Source organism: Orbicella franksi, chromosome 1, assembly GCF_964199315.1.
Source record: "Orbicella franksi chromosome 1, jaOrbFran1.1, whole genome shotgun sequence".
NCBI lineage: Eukaryota > Metazoa > Cnidaria > Anthozoa > Scleractinia > Merulinidae > Orbicella > Orbicella franksi.
In genome coordinates this window covers 39,458,769-39,476,708 of record NC_138145.1, presented here as the reverse complement: position 1 = coordinate 39,476,708, position 17,940 = coordinate 39,458,769, and the positions used below count along the sequence as shown (strand labels likewise).

At 38.9% G+C, this 17,940-nt stretch overlaps 1 protein-coding gene across 1 annotated transcript in view; it reads left to right on the top strand.

The window, feature by feature from the left end:
• The first annotated feature begins 2,808 nt into the window (after positions 1-2,808).
• LOC145480935 (uncharacterized) overlaps positions 2,809-17,940 on the top strand; it is a 49,989-nt gene continuing 34,857 nt past the window's right edge. Inside the window, exons 1-3 of the mRNA XM_081459281.1 lie at positions 2,809-2,938; positions 3,534-5,883; positions 15,107-15,120. Coding sequence (XP_081315407.1) covers positions 3,554-5,883; positions 15,107-15,120 — 2,344 coding nt within the window. The 5' untranslated portion in view covers positions 2,809-2,938; positions 3,534-3,553. The remainder of the gene's footprint in view (positions 2,939-3,533; positions 5,884-15,106; positions 15,121-17,940) is intronic.

Below are 17,940 nucleotides of genomic sequence, written 5' to 3'. Positions count from 1 at the left end.
CTGAAATCGTTAAGTAAACTGTTCACAGTCAATCTACTTTTTCAACGCAAATAAAGAATCTAAGAGAATTTGTAACCGTAATCACTAACTGGCAAACTGTTTTGAAATCCCCTATTCTTTAACTCATTAGTGTTTCCAAAGACTCCCGAAAGGTAACTTAATTTCTCCAGTCACTAAGTAACTGTGAATTGCGGTTTTTCATCCCGCATCCCGTCCCTCATTTTCAAAGTTATCCCGCACTTCCTGATTGAAATGAGCGCAGTCATCACAGGCTAAGATATTTTTATCCCCAAATGCCGCATTGCACATCCCGCCTGGATTGTCAGCTTCGCCTTCCACCTAGCATATGTTTCACACCCCAGAAACTTTGACATACATTTTCCATGCTTGACGTATTAGAATAATCAGTGTTTCTTTGAAATATCAAGAACCCCTCAAGCGATTTCCATTGTTTTACTTTCCAAAGCAGGTTCCGCCGTGATAAGTACAGCTCTAGCTAACTTTGTATTGTCTGGTTTCTATTTTAAACAGTTGTAGTAATAATATACAGCTTTATTATGATACTGAGCCACGACATTTAGACAATCACAAAGTGATGATTAATTGCAAGCTCCATCGTTTGCTTTTGCATAGCAAAGTTTTTGGCTCTGTCAGACTGCTGTACAAAGTACATTATAAAGTGAGAACTGAAGAAAAGTTAATTTACGGTCTTCCATATTTAGAACAGATCGATGGCAAAAGAAGCTTTCATTAGTTGTCTTATTTCTCTTCAGAGCAAGTCAGCCTGTCTATGACAGGAACCGGCGTAAAATGCAAATTAATTTATCAGCAAACACAGAGTTTAATAGTAAACTGGAGTGGCTTTAAGACCAAGAAGCTTCAATAGAGCAAACAAAGATGCCAAGATTTATGTTGGGAGCTCCAGGACTATGAACAATCTTTCCACTGTGCATTAATTAGATAACCGAACGTTTCTGTTGCTAAATCTATAAGACAGAGCTGAGTTAACAGCTATTGTGTTTTATGCACGGCTAAGCTCAAGAGCGAGCGAACACATACAACAAAGAACTTTGTCTCCCTTGATAACCATTTCGGTGATTATTAGCTATTGTCAAAGACTCAGTATGCTCTAAAAGCTATTGGACTTTACCGTCAGTGTTTAGCAAGGAATAGGAATAGAAAAAAAAAATGTAACTTACTTTCGAATATTTTACTTTATCGGTTTGCACGACGTTTAAAACTTATTTCGATATTAATTTGTTTTGACTTCCTATTGGACCTCCCATTGTCTTGCAGGGAAACTCCCTCAGTGTTGTTTCAGTTTTTGTCACTTTTGGTTTCATTTTCATCAGAAGACTGAGAAACTGAACGTGGTAAGTTTATAAACTGTAAGCTGCCTGTGACTGATGGCGTTGGGTGCACATATACCAAGTAGAGCTGACTTTTAATACTTTAAATTTACAGTGAGAATTCGTTGATCGAAAAAAAACAAGGAACATTGATCAGTGCAATCATCACCATCATTTCAGCAGAGTAGAACAAAACTGGAAATAGTCACACATCAGACATATGCTTTTGACATATATTGGACTAATTAACCTTTAAATGCGAGACTGTGCTCGGTTTTGTTCAGTGTATAGCGCTTTTACTGATCTGATTTAATCTACTTGAACACTTTGAAATGGATTCATGAGTGTGCCAGAGGAAACTAAGTTGACTTTGTGGCTGCCTTTGCTACTAATGATGTTTAAATTTTGATATTGGCCTTAATTTGGTTTTTATTGTTGGTTTGCGTTTTTCAGTACTGTTTCTTCTTTGTCCCTTCTTTTGGAATGGGTGTAGCGTTACAATCTAATTACCCTTTTAGTTCCCTAAATTTGGTGAACATCTTGTTTGTATGATTAAAGCGCTCATTTCCACCAGCCTAGTGTTAATTTAATTTATAATGTTAATTGAACTGAGTGGAGTGCAATTTGGTCTGAAATCATACGCGTGATTTCAAAATCGAACGAGCGCGCAGCGCGAGTTCGATTTGAAATCACAAGTATGATTTCAGACCAAAATTGCACGACACGAAGTTCAATTGCCACTTTATTAGATCTATTTTGAAATCGCACAATTTTATCGCCTAACATTTTAGATTTTGGTGTATCGTTCCAGTATCCGGTTTGTTGAAAATAACGGTACCGGAAACGCCTTTACGTCTCATTAGTATGCAAAACGATGTCATGTGAAGAAAACTCCTTCAAGCATGACAAAGAAACAAGCAGTTCTGAATTCCGAACGAAAATAGTCTACTTCAGGCATAAAAGTTCAATTCTCTTCCCCTGAATCAATGATGGAAGGCCTTCCTTTCTTCTGTGGTTGAGGCTGAGACTTTTCGTTGTCTTTGGAGAAGGAATTTGAAGGTGCATTCTGTGTAATTCTGCGAAGGATTTCACTCCCTCGGTTCCCACGAGTGCACGATGCCCAGCGGATAGTACGTTTTGTTTTCTTTTAATACCGTTCAATGGCATGATTTTAAGAAGTCCAGCTCGTTATCATGCATCTCCGTTTCTTTTTGTGACCTCGGCGTAGGACTCATACTCGGGACCTTGCCAAGTTCTTGCGGCGCCATTTGTTTTAAGATATTTTCAAGATATTTTCAAGATGGCGGGACTGGCAGCTTCGTAAGACATTTGTTCATTCACTGTTTTGGGGCGTATTTTGACTATGTTTATTCACAGCGCCAGAGCTGAGCTCTTATGTTGCTTCGTCTGAAACTACCGGAAACCTGGAAACATCTACGTTCTTGAGATGGCTCTGAATTTGTTGTTGTGTGGTTTTCGTTTGTTTACTGATGTTTTACTGGACTCGGTATCATACGGATCTTGAGCAGATGTTAGAAGAAAAATCGCCAAAATATTCGTCAAAATGAAAGTGGGAAACTCCCATTAAGGTAGGTCTTCAGCCTGGAGAAGCTCATGTTCGTCATTCAGAAACTGTAATTAATTAAATTTGTCAATTTTTTTTGGAACAAAACAACAATAACAACAAATAGTGGTTGCAAAATTCTCCACACAATGGCTTTTTCCCTTTCATTTTCCTGAAATTTTATTGATTACTTTAAACTAACCTTGAAATCTGATTGCTTGTTTCGTTTTACTGTTCCATTCTTATTGGCTGAGAAAAAGATGCGATTTAGAGCAAAAAATAGTGCGATTCGTGAATGAATCGCACCACTGAGAGCCAATAAGATTGCACGGATAACCAGTGATTTCAAAATGGATTTAAAAAACATACGAAACCAGGCGTCTATGTGGTTAAGTTTCTTGTCCCGTCCTTGCTCAGGTAATGCGACTCCAAAACAGAACAGCTCCGACTGCTCTGACAAATAGGCAGGTGAAGTTGTAATTGCGTCTTGAGTGCGCGCAAAAGCGCCAAAAGTGCAAATTTTTCTCAAGACTTTTGTCCGTGATTTTAGCAAGAGGACGTTCAACAGAATATTATTACTCTAATTAACTAAAAGGCTTGACTTGTGTTATTTTTATTAGGGTACATAGAGGAGGACGCCATGAACAACATATACGACGTTTTACAAGCCATCTTTATTGGCTTGGCTGTTGCCACTTTTCTTCTCAACACTGGTCGTGCTCTAAAAGGTATTGAGGTCTGCAAGGAATGTTTGATCTTCCTAAATGATAAAGTGCTAAAAACGAAAGGAGAAGTTTTCAATTTACTTCATATTGGTATCCATATGAGAATCTTCAGGGCGTACTGTCTTATCCCTGATCACACAAAAGCACTAATCTACGGCAGAAAACTTCTTGACATTTTCCGCGAGCGTGGTAAAAAAGATGAAGAAGGGAATCTTACTGTAAAACTGGCCGACATATATCGACAGCAGTATAAATACCTAGAAGCAAGAGAACTTTATGAGAAAGCGATTAATATCACGAAAGAAATGGGAGACAAAAAGAATGAGGCAAACATTGTTGAAGAGCTTGGAGTTATATCTTATTACCTCGGTGACTACGAAAAAGCTAAAGAATATCACAAGAAAGCCCTTGCCATCACATTACAACTTGGTGACAAAAAGAGAGAGGCAACAGTTTACGCAAACTTACGAGCTGTGTTTATATCTCTTGCTGAATATGAGAAGGCTAAAGAATATCTTGAGAAAGCACTTGCCATCAAAATACAAATTGGCGATAGAGAGGGAGAAGCCGGCTCGTACGGAACCTTAGGAACTGTGTTTACATCTCTTGGTGCATATGACAAGGCTAAGGAATATCTTGAGAAAGCACTTGCCATGAGAATAAAAATTGGTGACAAAAAGGGAGAAGCAGCAGATTACGCGAACTTAGGATCTGTGTTGACATCTTTTGGTGAATATGACAAGGCTAAAGAATATCTTGAGAAAGCACTTGTCATCGGAATACAAATTGGTGACAAGGAGGTAGACTCTAGCTCGTACGGAAACTTAGGAACTGTGTTTACATCTCTTGGTGAATATGACAAGGCTAAAGAATATCTTGAGAAAGCACTTGCCATCAAAATACAAATTGGTGACAAACAGGGAGAAGCCAGCTCATACGGAAACTTAGGAACTGTGTTTACATCTCTTGGTGAATATGACAAGGCTAAAGAATATCTTGAGAAAGCACTTGCCATCAAAATACAAATTGGCGATAGAGAGGGAGAAGCCGGCTCGTACGGAACCTTAGGAACTGTGTTTATATCTCTTGGTGAATATGACAAGGCTAAAGAATATCTTGAGAAAGCACTTGCCATCAAAATACAAATTGGCGATAGAGAGGGAGAAGCCGGCTCGTACGGAACCTTAGGAACTGTGTTTATATCTCTTGGTGAATATGACAAGGCTAAAGAATATCTTGAGAAAGCACTTGCCATCAAAATACAAATTGGCGATAGAGAGGGAGAAGCCGGCTCGTACGGAAACTTAGGAACTGTGTTTATATCTCTTGGTGAATATGACAAGGCTAAAGAATATCTTGAGAAAGCACTTGCCATAAGAATACAAATTGGTGACAAAAAGGGAGAAGCCAGCTCGTACGGAAACTTAGGAACTGTGTTTATATCTCTTGGTGAATATGACAAGGCTAAGCAATATCTTGAGAAAGCAATTGCAATCAGAATACAAATTGGCGACAAACACGGAGAAGCAGCAGAATACCCAAATTTAGGAGCTGTGTTCAAATCTCTTGGTGAATATGACAAAGCCAAAGAATATCTTGAGAAAGCAATTGCTATCACAATACAAATTGGTGACAAAGCGGGAGAAGCCAGCTCGTACGGAAACTTAGGAAGTGTGTTTACATCTCTTGGTCAATATGACAAGGCTAAAGAATACATTGAGAAAGCACTTGCCATCAGAATACAAATTGGTGACAAAGAGGGAGAAGCCAGCTCGTACGGAAACTTAGCAACTGTGTTTGAATCTCTTGGTGAATATGACAAGACTAAAGGATATCTTGAGAAAGCACTTGCCATCAGAATACAAATTGGTGACAAAAAGGGGGAGGCAGTAGATTACGGAAACTTAGGAACTGTGTTTACATCTCTTGGTGAATATGACAAGGCTAAACAATATCTTGAGAAAGCAATTGCCATCAGAATACAAATTGGTGACAAACAGGGAGAAGCAGCAGATTACGGAAACTTAGGAACTGTGTTGGCATCTTTTGGTGAATATGACAAGGCTAAAGAATATCTTGAAAAAGCACTTGCCATGAGAATACGAATTGGTGACAAAGAGGGAGAAGCAGCAGATTACGTAAACTTAGCAGCCGTGTTTACTTTTCTTGGTGAATATATCATGGCTGAAGATTACATTCAGAAGGCACTGTCAATTACTCGAGACATTAAGGACTTAGACAAAGAGTTTCGAAGTCTTTGTCTTCTTACAGTGGTGAAGTTATCCCAATACAAGAGCCAGGAAGCGTTCGACTGTCTGTTTGTGAGTGTGAAAAAAAGCGAATGTTTACGAAGATTTTTAGGGGACAACGACGATTTTAAGGTATTGTCTTCAGACGTTCGCGATTTTCCCTACCGGAATCTTAGTGCATTTCTTTGTTTTGGGGCAAATCCGAACCATGCCCTTTATGTTTTAGAGCTGGCACGGGCTAGAGCACTAGCAGACCTGATGGCATCTCAGTACTCTGTTGAAAGCCACATCTCAGCTGATCCGCAATCGTGGATTGGTATCGAAAGTATTATGAACAGAGAAAGAAACTCTTCTTGTCTCTACATTTCTTATCATGATCATGATCTGTTTTTCTGGGTTCTCAAGACAAGTGGAATCATTCATTTCCGAAGAATAACAGTAGATGAGAAACTAGTTGGTGCCGAACTAGTTGACAAGTTAGATGATTTCTTCGCTAAAAGCTTTCAAAGCTTTGGTATTGTACCCGAGGAAGATTGTGAAGATCGATCTTTAAATGACGTTCAGAGCGGCGCAGCATTGAGACTTATAGAGGAAGAAGAAGAAGAAAGTGGAAACTCCGGATCGAGCGTTTCTTTGTACTAGAGAATGTTAATTATTCCGGTAGCTGATCTACTTGAGGAGCTCGAGCTCATTGTTGTTCCTGATCGCTGCTTAAACCAAGTTCCCTTTCTCCGGTACGCCCTTCTGACAGCACTCCAGGAGAAGAAGATTATCTTCTCAGGATGTCGGACATTGCACAAGTTAAATTGCGAGCTAAGCTGGTGGTACTTAGCTGCTGTCATAGTGCGTGTGGGCAGATTAGAACCGAAGGAGTCGTTGGGATCGCTCGAGCGTTCTTAGGATCTGGTGCACGGTCCGTTTTGGTGGCTCTATGGGCCATAAGTGACGAAGCAACAGAGCAGCTGATGCTTCAATTCTACGCGCATCTTGTTCGTGGTGAGAGTGCCAGTGAATCTCTTCACCAGGCCATGAAGTGGATGCGAGGTAAGGGCTTTGACAGGGTTTCCGAGTGGGCACCATTTGTGCTGATTGGAGATAACGTGACTTTTGACTTTGGAAAATAAGAGTAAGTTTCCTTTAAGAGGTACTATGACGAAAATCGCATCTTTCCTATTTAAACCATTTTAAAACATAGACAAGCAGTCTGTACGAAAAGAAAAACTCTGTTTACTATTTTAAATTATCTCTTACCGTTCCAGAGGTATTCAAGTTTTTAAAATAGGTGCTCCACATTATGAAAATAAGATTTTGTTACCATGGCAACATAATGGGTTTCAGACCTCCCCGATATTAAAGACTTTTCTGGCCATCTGTAGCGTTCTACATTCATATTTGCCAATGATACCTGATTTGCATGATCCAGGAAGCATATAAATATGTTAGGTCGAGTTCATGGCCTTGGTTAATATTTTTTGAGCATAAAATCGTTAAAATATTGAAATTAGGTTGGAGAGTACTTGGAAAGAGTGGGTTGCTTTGGGAACCAAAATCTTTATAGCCGTAGGTGTGTTGCATGTAGGAATAATAGCCTACCAAGTTTCAATGGTTTCTGCCGCAAATTGACCGAGATAGTTCTATTTATATACTTGATATAGTTTTTGGTTGAGTGCATGATGTCATCAGCCCTCTCATTTGCATATTTTACGCAATTTTCAAACTTATATCTCCGAAACCAATGCAAATATTTGCAAACGATCAACGGAGTTTTTAACCTCTCGTAGAATTCTATTTTATTAGAAGGTGTGCAGTATAAGTGTTTAAGCGTAATCTAGGGGATGCTCTACTTAACATATAATGTCGTTTAAAGTGATTTATTGGCATTTTTTCAATTATACCTTTGAGCTATAAAAACACACGAAAGCTCATAAAACTATTGGAGGTGCACTCTGAGTCCCTTTATAGGCAGACATTGCGAAATTTTTCCAGCACTGACACAGACACTTGAGTATGCTAAAAATCTACAGAGAGCTAGACTAATAACATATCACGTTATTTTGCCAAAGCTGGTCCAATGCGTACTCCTCTCGAGCTAAACAAAATCTGCTTTCTTAAAGAAAGAAGAGATTTCATACCTTGGTTATATTGAGAAAACCTTTGCTCTGTTTTATATGAAGAAGTAAATCGTTTTATTTGGCGAGCATATCTCAGTCAGAGATACTGTGATTCTTTATGTTTCTACTTTTGCAGGTTCGCTTTGCACCAGGGTCATACCCGGGGTCTGACATTGAAATTCAAGATGCCGCCCAGCTGTTCCCTGAATACAGACACAGTTTGAATCAAAGAGACGATTTAATTTTTGCAAGGAGTAACTCTGTGACAAGACTGGTTAATGAGAAACGAAAGTAGTAGTAAATGATCAGTGAGTAGTCAGTAGTCAGTAGCAACTCAGGATATATTCCTCCTTAGGAGGGCTACTCCTCCCTCCTATCCTTTACCGGTTATCTCAAAAACTCAGGTCCCTAGATCTCGAGTTTGCTCATGCTCTTCAAGTCCCAATGTATCCCTGGTAAGGGTGGTGTCTACAAGCTCCCTGCCTTCAAAGCAACTTGCTCTCTACCCAGGGTCACCCAAGATTTCTCATGTAAACGGTTCTCTGCTATTTAGAAACTACCAAACAAGTGTTTGTTTTTTTTCCATATACAAAGGCTCTAAGTTTATCTAGGACTATCTGTTAGTGATTTACGCGGCAGAAGCATGGCAGTAGAAGCTAGAGGGAGCTTAAAGTAGACTATCGTCGATTATAATTATCGCAAACTTCTTCGCACCGGTTGATCATGTAAATGACAGTTGATGATAGTTAGAGAAACTGATTTTTTTTTCTCGAAGTATCATTGACTATGATGCGCCGTACGACCAGGGCACAGAGCTTTGACTTCATTTTTTAGTGTTTAAGTAGCTTCAAGTGCAAGTTCAGGTTCTCACAATTGTTTCAATTACAATAATTTGTGGTATTAAATAACAAACAAACAGAAAAACAAACAAAACAAAAAAGAAGTCTGTAGTTGCCAAGGAAGCCGACGCTTTCGAGTTGGCAACCAAACCAGTGAAATCGGTTAAGTAGTAAGTTAGTCGAGTGGGTGACAAGGAATAACTTATAAATAATACGTAACTAAATAGAGGTGTAAATAAAGTAGCTAATGCGAGAGTTTGCACTATTCATGTTTCGCTAGCAAGTACGGACATTGTACAGAGGTCCTTTGAACTGATTAAAAGACGTGCATTTAATATCAATTGAATTTTTTTTCTAGATTTACGGGGCCTTTTCTCTTTTTAATGTTGTTTTTTAATTTTGGCTTTTACCGACCGTCAGATCAGAAAAGTTCAGGGCAATGAAAGAGACTTTCACCAAAGGTAAACTAAGACCTTGATAAGGTTTAATTATAACTTGATGTTTTAGGACTTTAAACCAGATGACAAATAACTAGTCCACTTTTTTAGAGGCTCTGGAGGGGATCATAGAAAGGAGGGCGCGTCATGCACCGCGCGCCTTCCATTTATCCCTACCCAGGCTTCCAAAGCGCGCTTCGAGGTAAATACATCAGTAACCTCTGACAAGAAGAAACATTGACTGGTGTATTTTTTTCTAGTCCCATATTCAACGCCTTGGCCGCGCTTGTAAATAGCCAACTGGTGTGCCTCCTGTCAGTTTGGATTCCCCATGTTACTTCATTAACAATCACTGAGTTTAGGCAATTCTTTGAAAAGCCATTACATGCTGCAATACTTCTTACTTCTATTTTTCTGGACAATTCATTGAATCACAAAGCGAAGATTAACTGTTTGGTTCTATGATGTCGTGATTTTGTTGCGATAGAAATGAGGAAGAATGTCATCTGTCAAATCGTGCAAACTACATTTATTATCATTCCGTGCATTTTTTCTTCCTTTTCATTGGCCGAAAGCCCACCACGTGACCTGAAAATAACTGCCTAAAAATAGTGGTCTGCTCATGCGTAATACCGTCTAAATGTGTTTTGCTGCAAATAATATTTCAGTTACTTATGCGTAATTGTAACCAGGCTCTCGGGTGAAAAACTGGCAGATTGCTTCCATGAGCTGCCAGAGATTGACTTAAATATGAAAACAAACTTGGTGATCGAAGAGATAAAACAATAATGTAGGCCATTTCCGAATTACCTTTACCCTCGTTCTTAAAGCGAGTCTTGGTGCCCATCCTTTCATATGAAAATAAGATTTAATTCACATGCAAAGTAAACTCATTTTCATATGAATGGTTGTCAATCATGCCTCGTTTTGATGAAGAGGCTGAGCTTGGTTATCGCAAATCATGATCCATCAAATGTTTTCGCTGTCGCACAATTACTCTAAATGCTTTGCGTGACTGAATATTCCCCAGCTAAAACTGAGGAAACTCCGAGTAATATTCCCCAATTTTCAAAACCGTACGTATTGCGAAAAATAGTTAAAGAATAATAAACGTCACAGCCTCCATTTGACTTCGGCTGGTAATTGATCTGCTCGCCACTGACAAATCACGATATTTTGCACAACGTCGTCCAACAATTGTTGAAATGAAAATCTCTCGGGTCTAACGGAATATGGTAATGAAGAGTTACACAGCGCCAAGAATTATCAATTTTCCTACGTTGTCTTATTTGTCTTTAAAGCACTTTTCTCTTTCTATGTCAAGCTATTTTCTCTCAAGGAATCTACAAAAAAATTAAAATGTTCTTGAAAGCTATTCGACCGCTTTCTTCTCCTTATTTAGCAAAGAATGAAGATACGAAATGATGTTACACACCTAAGATTTGTTTTCCTTTGGTAACAAGGGGAATTTCAGTTTCTCGTTTTTAGCTTGACGGTGGTCCTAAACACCTTAATCATGATTGATTGGTTGATCAACCGTTTGCGGCTTACGGTGTCACGTTTGTAAACTGTTCAGAACGAAGTGGTTTGGATTTTATAGGTCGAGGTGATAAAGTCTCGAGAGTTGTCTTCAGAAACCTCAACGTGAATTCTTGATATTTACGTAACTATGAAGTAAGATTTAAAATTAGTACTAGGAAATTCGAGTGTGAAAGTGTATAAAAGTAAACACCCATTGGTCAAGAAGATATTATTGCGTGAGTGGTCGGCTATTTTTGTAAATGTCATAAACGGCCTTATTAATGTTAATTAATACGAGCGATCCTCTGCAGTTTTTCTGGAGCAGAGCAGACGGCTAAACATAGACTACTAGCTACTACTGTGCAATGGTAAGTTAGTCGATATTTTGTTTAAAACAAAGAATTGGTTCATGCTTAGCGTGCGTATATCGAGTTATGGACGCACGCGGGAAGTTTGGAGAACACGAAAGAAGCGTAAGAGTTGCTCGAGGCGATAGCCGAGAGCAACTCTAACTTCTTGGGTGCTCTCTAAACTTTCCAAGCGCATCCATAATTCGATATACGCACAGCTAAAAGCATGAACCAATTCTTTTCTAACATGGCGACAACACATTGGGCGCTAAAACATGTTTTATTTGTGATAATCTAAAAAGTTCTCACAATGCACGGTGAAGAAAAACAAAGGTCATTAGGATCCTAACGCGCCACGATCAGTTGAACGAAAAACGTTTAACCTGGTTTCTAAAATTGTCAACATAAAATTTGCTTCTTCGATTTAATTATAATGAAAATGTACGCAAACAAAGTCAAAAATACTCAATGAAAATGAAGACAAACAAAGTCAAAATACTGAAGTTTAAGTAAACATTTTAGCTCGGCAAAAGTCAAAGGCTCAAAGTAGGGTTTGGAGTGTTCAGAATAATCTTCACATTGCCGACACTTAACCAAAAGGACCTCGCACTAAGCTCGAAGGAAATTTCGCAGCTGAAATGAAACTGCACACGTCAATAACAATTACCATACCAATTTTGCTTATTCGGGATATCGCCAAAACCTTTTCATATAATAATATAGCCTAGTGATTAAGAAAAGAGGCTCCAAGTCAGATCCGCCTACCAGCACTAATCTGCTAGCAGTTTAATATAAGTGACCTGCCTTAACAAATGCTACGCGTCCCTTCCAACTGATGTTTTGAATTTCCCACATTCAGAGTTGGGAATAGACCGCAGTGAATCAAGAACGCACCTTTTATCAAAGAAACTGTCCACCTTCAGCCCTCAGTAGAACGTTAATCTATTCTCAAGGCAAGTTTCTTTCGGCCCCGAACAGATGCTCTGTGAACACTGGCCTCACGGTACAGAAGAACAAAGAAAAAATTGGTTTTCGGATGTTTTGTAAAAGTAGCATTACGCACCGATAAAATAAGTCTTGAATTCGTTGTTTCTTGTGTAGCTTGATTTATTAGCTGCATTAAAAAAAAACTTCTTTCAGTTTTGTTCGATTGATAACTCAGGTGTCGACCACACTTAAAACTAGACAGGTGAAAATCATGCCTATTGCAATCCTCTGCTGGGAGGAGGGAGATACTGAGAATATCGAGCAACAAATCAGGAGAGTTTTTTCGTAGGCGACCTCTCGAGACATCTGTTTTGCTCCTTGAGCTAATATCCTCTTCTTACAGACCCTTTTAGTGATACCGTGAGTTCACTAACAGGAGGATCGAATCAGGGCCTTTGTGAGCATGCGAGCTGTGCGTTTAGTTTTGCGAACACTTTAGAAACTACAAATGGCGAGTAATGAGCACTTCGTAAATTTTCCTTTAGCCGGAATCTCTCCTGTATTAGAAGGAAACGTTGTTTTGCACCAACTAATCCAACACGCATTTCGAGTTTCGGATTCCATGATCGGCAAACTGGTTTCAAGCTGATTGACTGAAAAAGATTCAACGCAATGAAAATTCATTTGGAGACCTCTATGGTCTAGCTAATGGCAGCCATACAGATCTGACAAGCTCTGAACGTCGATTAGTAATAGTAATATTCCTCATGTCCTCATTTCTCTAACGTACTTTCTACCTTTGCCGGTGCCTTTCGTGAAGAATTCTTACGCGCGTGGACGTCAGTTATGGTAATAGGACTGAGTGGAGTCCAACTCGGTTTGTTATCATAAGAGTAATAACAAAATCGGACGACCGTGCAGCGGGAGTCTGATTTGTTTATCACGTTTATGATTACAGACCGAATTGGACAACACGAAGTCTTATTGCCAATTAATCATAAAAATTACAATTTCCGAGAAAAGAAGAATAGCCAAGTTATGAAAGAAAGGGAAAATTTGCATTAAAATACTTACAATGGAGATGTAAACATTCTAAGGCCACCGCACCTCCTACCGGTAATTAGGCATCAAAAACACAAAAGCAAGCGCGCGCACCCACGCACGCACGTAACTACAACTTTGAATGTGACTGGCTTATTGAACTGTTAAATAACAAACTCTCTAATAACAAACTTTATTATATGGCTAGCTCCGTGAGCGGGCAAGATGAATCAAATCCTGCGCTGTGATTGGCTACCCGAACGGGCAAGATGGAGCTATCTTGCCCGCTCGGCACTACCCGCCGTGTCCCGCAAGAAAAATTTCCCCGAAAGTCATATAATAAATCCTTTATTGACCAAGCTTGTTCGGTCAAGATGGCTGGATATTGGCCTCGTTCTTTTTTTGCGAGTTTATGGACCTCGACTCCGTCTCGGTCCATAAACACGCAAAAAAGGAACTTGGCCAATATCCAGCCATCTTGACTTCACACTTGGTCAATAAGCCATACGTCCGATAACAACTTGGCAAGTGAATTAGTGGAAAATAGGAGTTGTTTAAACCAATCACAATCGAACAAATTGTAATTTTTATGATTAAACGAGGAAGCATGTTTCCAGAATGAATGTTTCAAGAAGCATTCATAGCGCGCGCATATCTTCCCAACGTTTCCCAGTTTCACAAAACTGGAAACATTTTTTCCAGCGTCAATTCTGGTTCCAAGATGCAAATTATGCTTCCGCTACACGGCAAAGAATCTTAACAAAAATCCGAGCATGCGAGCAGCTGTAAACGTTTTTGAGCACGAGTAAGCTAGCATTCGTCTAATTTTTGCGAGCAATTCGAGCAAAGGCTAAATTTTGCAAGTACTTTTAAACTGAATGGGACCAATTAATACTCCTACTAAAAAATCGCAATTTGCTATATTTTTTTTATCCCGTATACCGCCATTAATTTTAAAAGCATGGGTATCCTGCTTGCGTAGCGCATATCATACTTTGACGAAGAAGTTTCATTTCGTATCCCGCCTCGAAATTAAGCCCATCCAGAATTCAACCAAAAACCTGCGTAATATGTCATCCCTTTTATCTGAATTTCAGGAAAGGCGTCGAGTGTTCTGTAATTTTCACTTTCGACCCTTTTTTATGCGAACATCACAGTGGTAAGTACAACTTATCTCTTATTTTGTGGCTTTATGTGACATCCTGTTACAATTGAAATGGGGAAGAATAGCATTGATCAAATCGTGAAAACCACTTGATGTAGTGACAGACACAAATAACAAGTTTACGATCTTCCATGTATGTGAGATGAGCCACTTTGAAAACGATCTCACAGTCTTGTCCCTAGTAAACGTCCCGCAAAGGACTACGAGATCAGACGTTTCTAAAGCGAATTGTCATTTAATACTTTGAAATTTAAAAGCTTGATTAACAAAAGTATGCATTGGTCAAGGCGAAATTATTCCAAGCGCTTTTTTTTTAAAAAAAATTCTGTGAACACAGAGAAGAGATTTCTTTTGTTGTTTCTGCTTGTGATGTCAGATACTGTGAAACTGAAATGGTTTTACAGATGGATCATTAATTTATGCGATCAACAAAATTATTACCAGTAACACTTAGATGTCCCTGCTCTCAAGTTTTTCGTGAGGAGGGCGAAGGCTGTACACAGGCTATTTAATTGTGTAGCGGTAAGTTATAATCGTCATTTTGTTTCAAACAATGTATAATCTCGGCTTCTGCTGATAACATTTCAAAATCCATCCGTATTCGGGATAACACGCAAACGTCTTGAAATAATTGTATGACATACTGGTTAAGACGCGAAGGATCCGAATCAGTAATAGGAGTAATCTGCAATGTAGTTTCATCCCGTATCCCGCTATATTTAAAAGCCATCCCGCATGCAGCCATGCGTATGCGTGATAGCAACATCTGTTTTGTCGAAATTTCGAGAAACACTCGAACGTTCAATTCGTGGTTTTCACTTTTCAAAGGGAACTCGATTTTGGTAAGTAGCCAGAAACTCGAATTGTTTGCCTTCTCGGTTGACAATAATATGTACTTTAGGTGTTCATAAAATCACGAAGCGAAGATTAAATAAATCGTAAAGCCGAAGCTGTTTTGTTTTTTTAATTCGTCAATCTGTTGCAAGAGAAAGGATAAAGAACGCCATGGATTACAACGTGAAAACTACATTATGTAGTTACTGATGTAAACAGTAAATACACAGGCTTAAATATCTTGAAATGTAAATGAAGAAGATCGAGCGATATCAGTTCCTCTCAAGTTGCCTCATTTGTTGTAAGAGCACGTTATTCTTTCCATTACATGAAATTGAAACTCGAATCTACCATCAAGAGTCCACAACAGAACGGAATATTGAATTTAAAAGCCGTTGGACCGCTTTCTCGTCTACATTTAGAAAAGAATGAACAAAACAAAGGATATGTAAGTCGCCTGAATAGAAATTGTTTCTTTGGTTAATTTGCACATATCAGCTTGGATCCCTCTTTCATCAAACCAAACAATTTACTTTCGTGCGTATCACGTTACCCTGCCGGGGGAGGAGGGGGCGGGGGGGAGGGGGCACTTTGGATAGTGAGCAGTAAAATCTGAACAGTTTTATTTTACACGGCTGGCTCTGGAGGCGTACTTCGTGCTCCTTGAGCTAATGAACGCTGCTAAGAGATATCAATGTGGTTAAACTGTAGAGTTCACAAAGGAGGTGCGATTTGCTGTTCCCGCCATTGACTTTTAGAGGGTCCAGCTTCTCGCTTGACGATGAGTGCAAATAACGTTTCCCCCGAGATAGTTTCATCCCGTATCTCGCTGTAATTATTTTAAACTCATCTCACATACCGCCAAACACATGCGTGGTATGATCTTCTTTATCTTGATATTTCGGGAAACACCGGAACGTTTCGTAGTTTTCACTTTTCAAAGGGAATTCTAATGTGGTAAGAAACTAATCTTGTATTGTTTGCCCTGTCGTTTGAGAAGAAGATATAGTTCAAAGATATAGTTCAAATATTTATTAAATCACAAAACAATGATAAATCGCAAACTTGAAAATGGTTGATTCTGTAATTTGCCTGTCGGTTACAAGGTAAATGAGGAAGAAAGTCGTCGAACAAAACTTGTCAACTACTTTATATAGCAACTGATGCAAACAGTAAATGCACAAACTTACGTGTGTTAAATGCAAATGGAAGTTTCAAAGGGACGAGCGATATCAGTTCTGTTTAAGTTGCGCTTATTTGTTGTAAAGCACCATGACATGAAACTAAAAAGTCAATTGTATCATTCATCAGGAAGTCTACAGTAAATGGAGTGATGAATTTGAAAGCCGTCGTATAGATATCTCGGTTCTTGTTGTTGTTGTTGTTGTTGTTGTTTTTTTCAGAAAAGAATGAACATGACAACGGATGTACACGCCTTAGAAATGATTGGTTCTCTGGTTAATGTGCCTAAATCCGTTTGTACGTAGTCCTTAATAGATGAGAATAGCTATAAAGCCCGCAAATATCAAATGAGCAAACAAAGATGCCAAGATTTATGTTGGAAGGTCCACGACTGTGCACAATCCTTTGTTTTGCGCTCATACACTAGCTATGCGTGACTTACGTAACAAAAACGTTTCTATTGGTTAGTTCTTCAGTCAGTATTAGACAACAACTTTGTTTTGCGCACTGTTAAAGCCAAAAAAAAAAACGAACACATACGACAAAGAACTTTATCGTTTTTCATAACCATTCCCTTCCATTAACTATGGTTTGTATCAGTCCTTGTTTCTCCTGTGTCTTGCAGGGGAAGTCCCTCGTGTTATTTTAGTTGATCGCCTTTTGTTTGAAGTTAATCTTAAGATCGCACAACTAACACTGTAAGTTCATGATTGCTAGATCGATCGCCCTTCTGTGTTTTTATAAAGTATTGCGTCTGCAAATCGCTGCCTTGCGTTTTATGGGGCGTACTTGGTGATAAATGTCTCGAGAGTTGTTTGCAGAAACCAAAATGGAAATTTGTGACATTTCGCATTCATAGGTACAAAATCTATTCATGAGCAAAGGTCATAATGCCCTTATGCAAAATTCACGTGCCCACGACAATTTCTTTTTCATATTTTTCTGTTTCCGCTTGTGACATCAAATGACATCAAATGTTTTGAAACTGAAATGGTTTTATAGATCCATAATTTATGCGAATAACACGCTATATAAGCAATGACACATAAACGCCCCTGTGCAGTTTTTCTTTCGAAGAACGGACGACTCATTGTACACTGGCTACTGCGAAACGGTAAGTTCGTTTTTATTTTGTTTTAAACATTGTATCATTTCGGCTTCCACTGTTAACAGTTTAATATCATATCCATATGCTTATTCGGTATATTATGAACATGGCCTCAAATGGGCTCCTGATATTGTATAGTCTAGTTGTTATGGTGTAGATATCCCGAATGAAATCCTCTTGCCAGCACTAATCTGCTTGCGGTCTATTAGTAACCTGCTTTAGCTAGTGCTTCATAATGGTATAAGTCTGCCCACCGGTTATTAGGGAATACATTCGAGGTTGAGATAAGACTGTCATTGATCAAGAACACACCTTTATGATAGTCACTTTACAAGGACGTTGCTCATCTCCAAAGCCAAAGTAGAACCTAACTCGATCACAGAACGGGTCTCTTTCAGTTACAAAAAGCTGTATGCATACTGGGCTCACTGCAACGGCGAAAACTAATACAAATTTGCTACGTGTTGCAGGCACAAGATCACTAACCATTTAAACTCGAATATAATCATGATAATCGTTCGCATATAACTTGATTTAG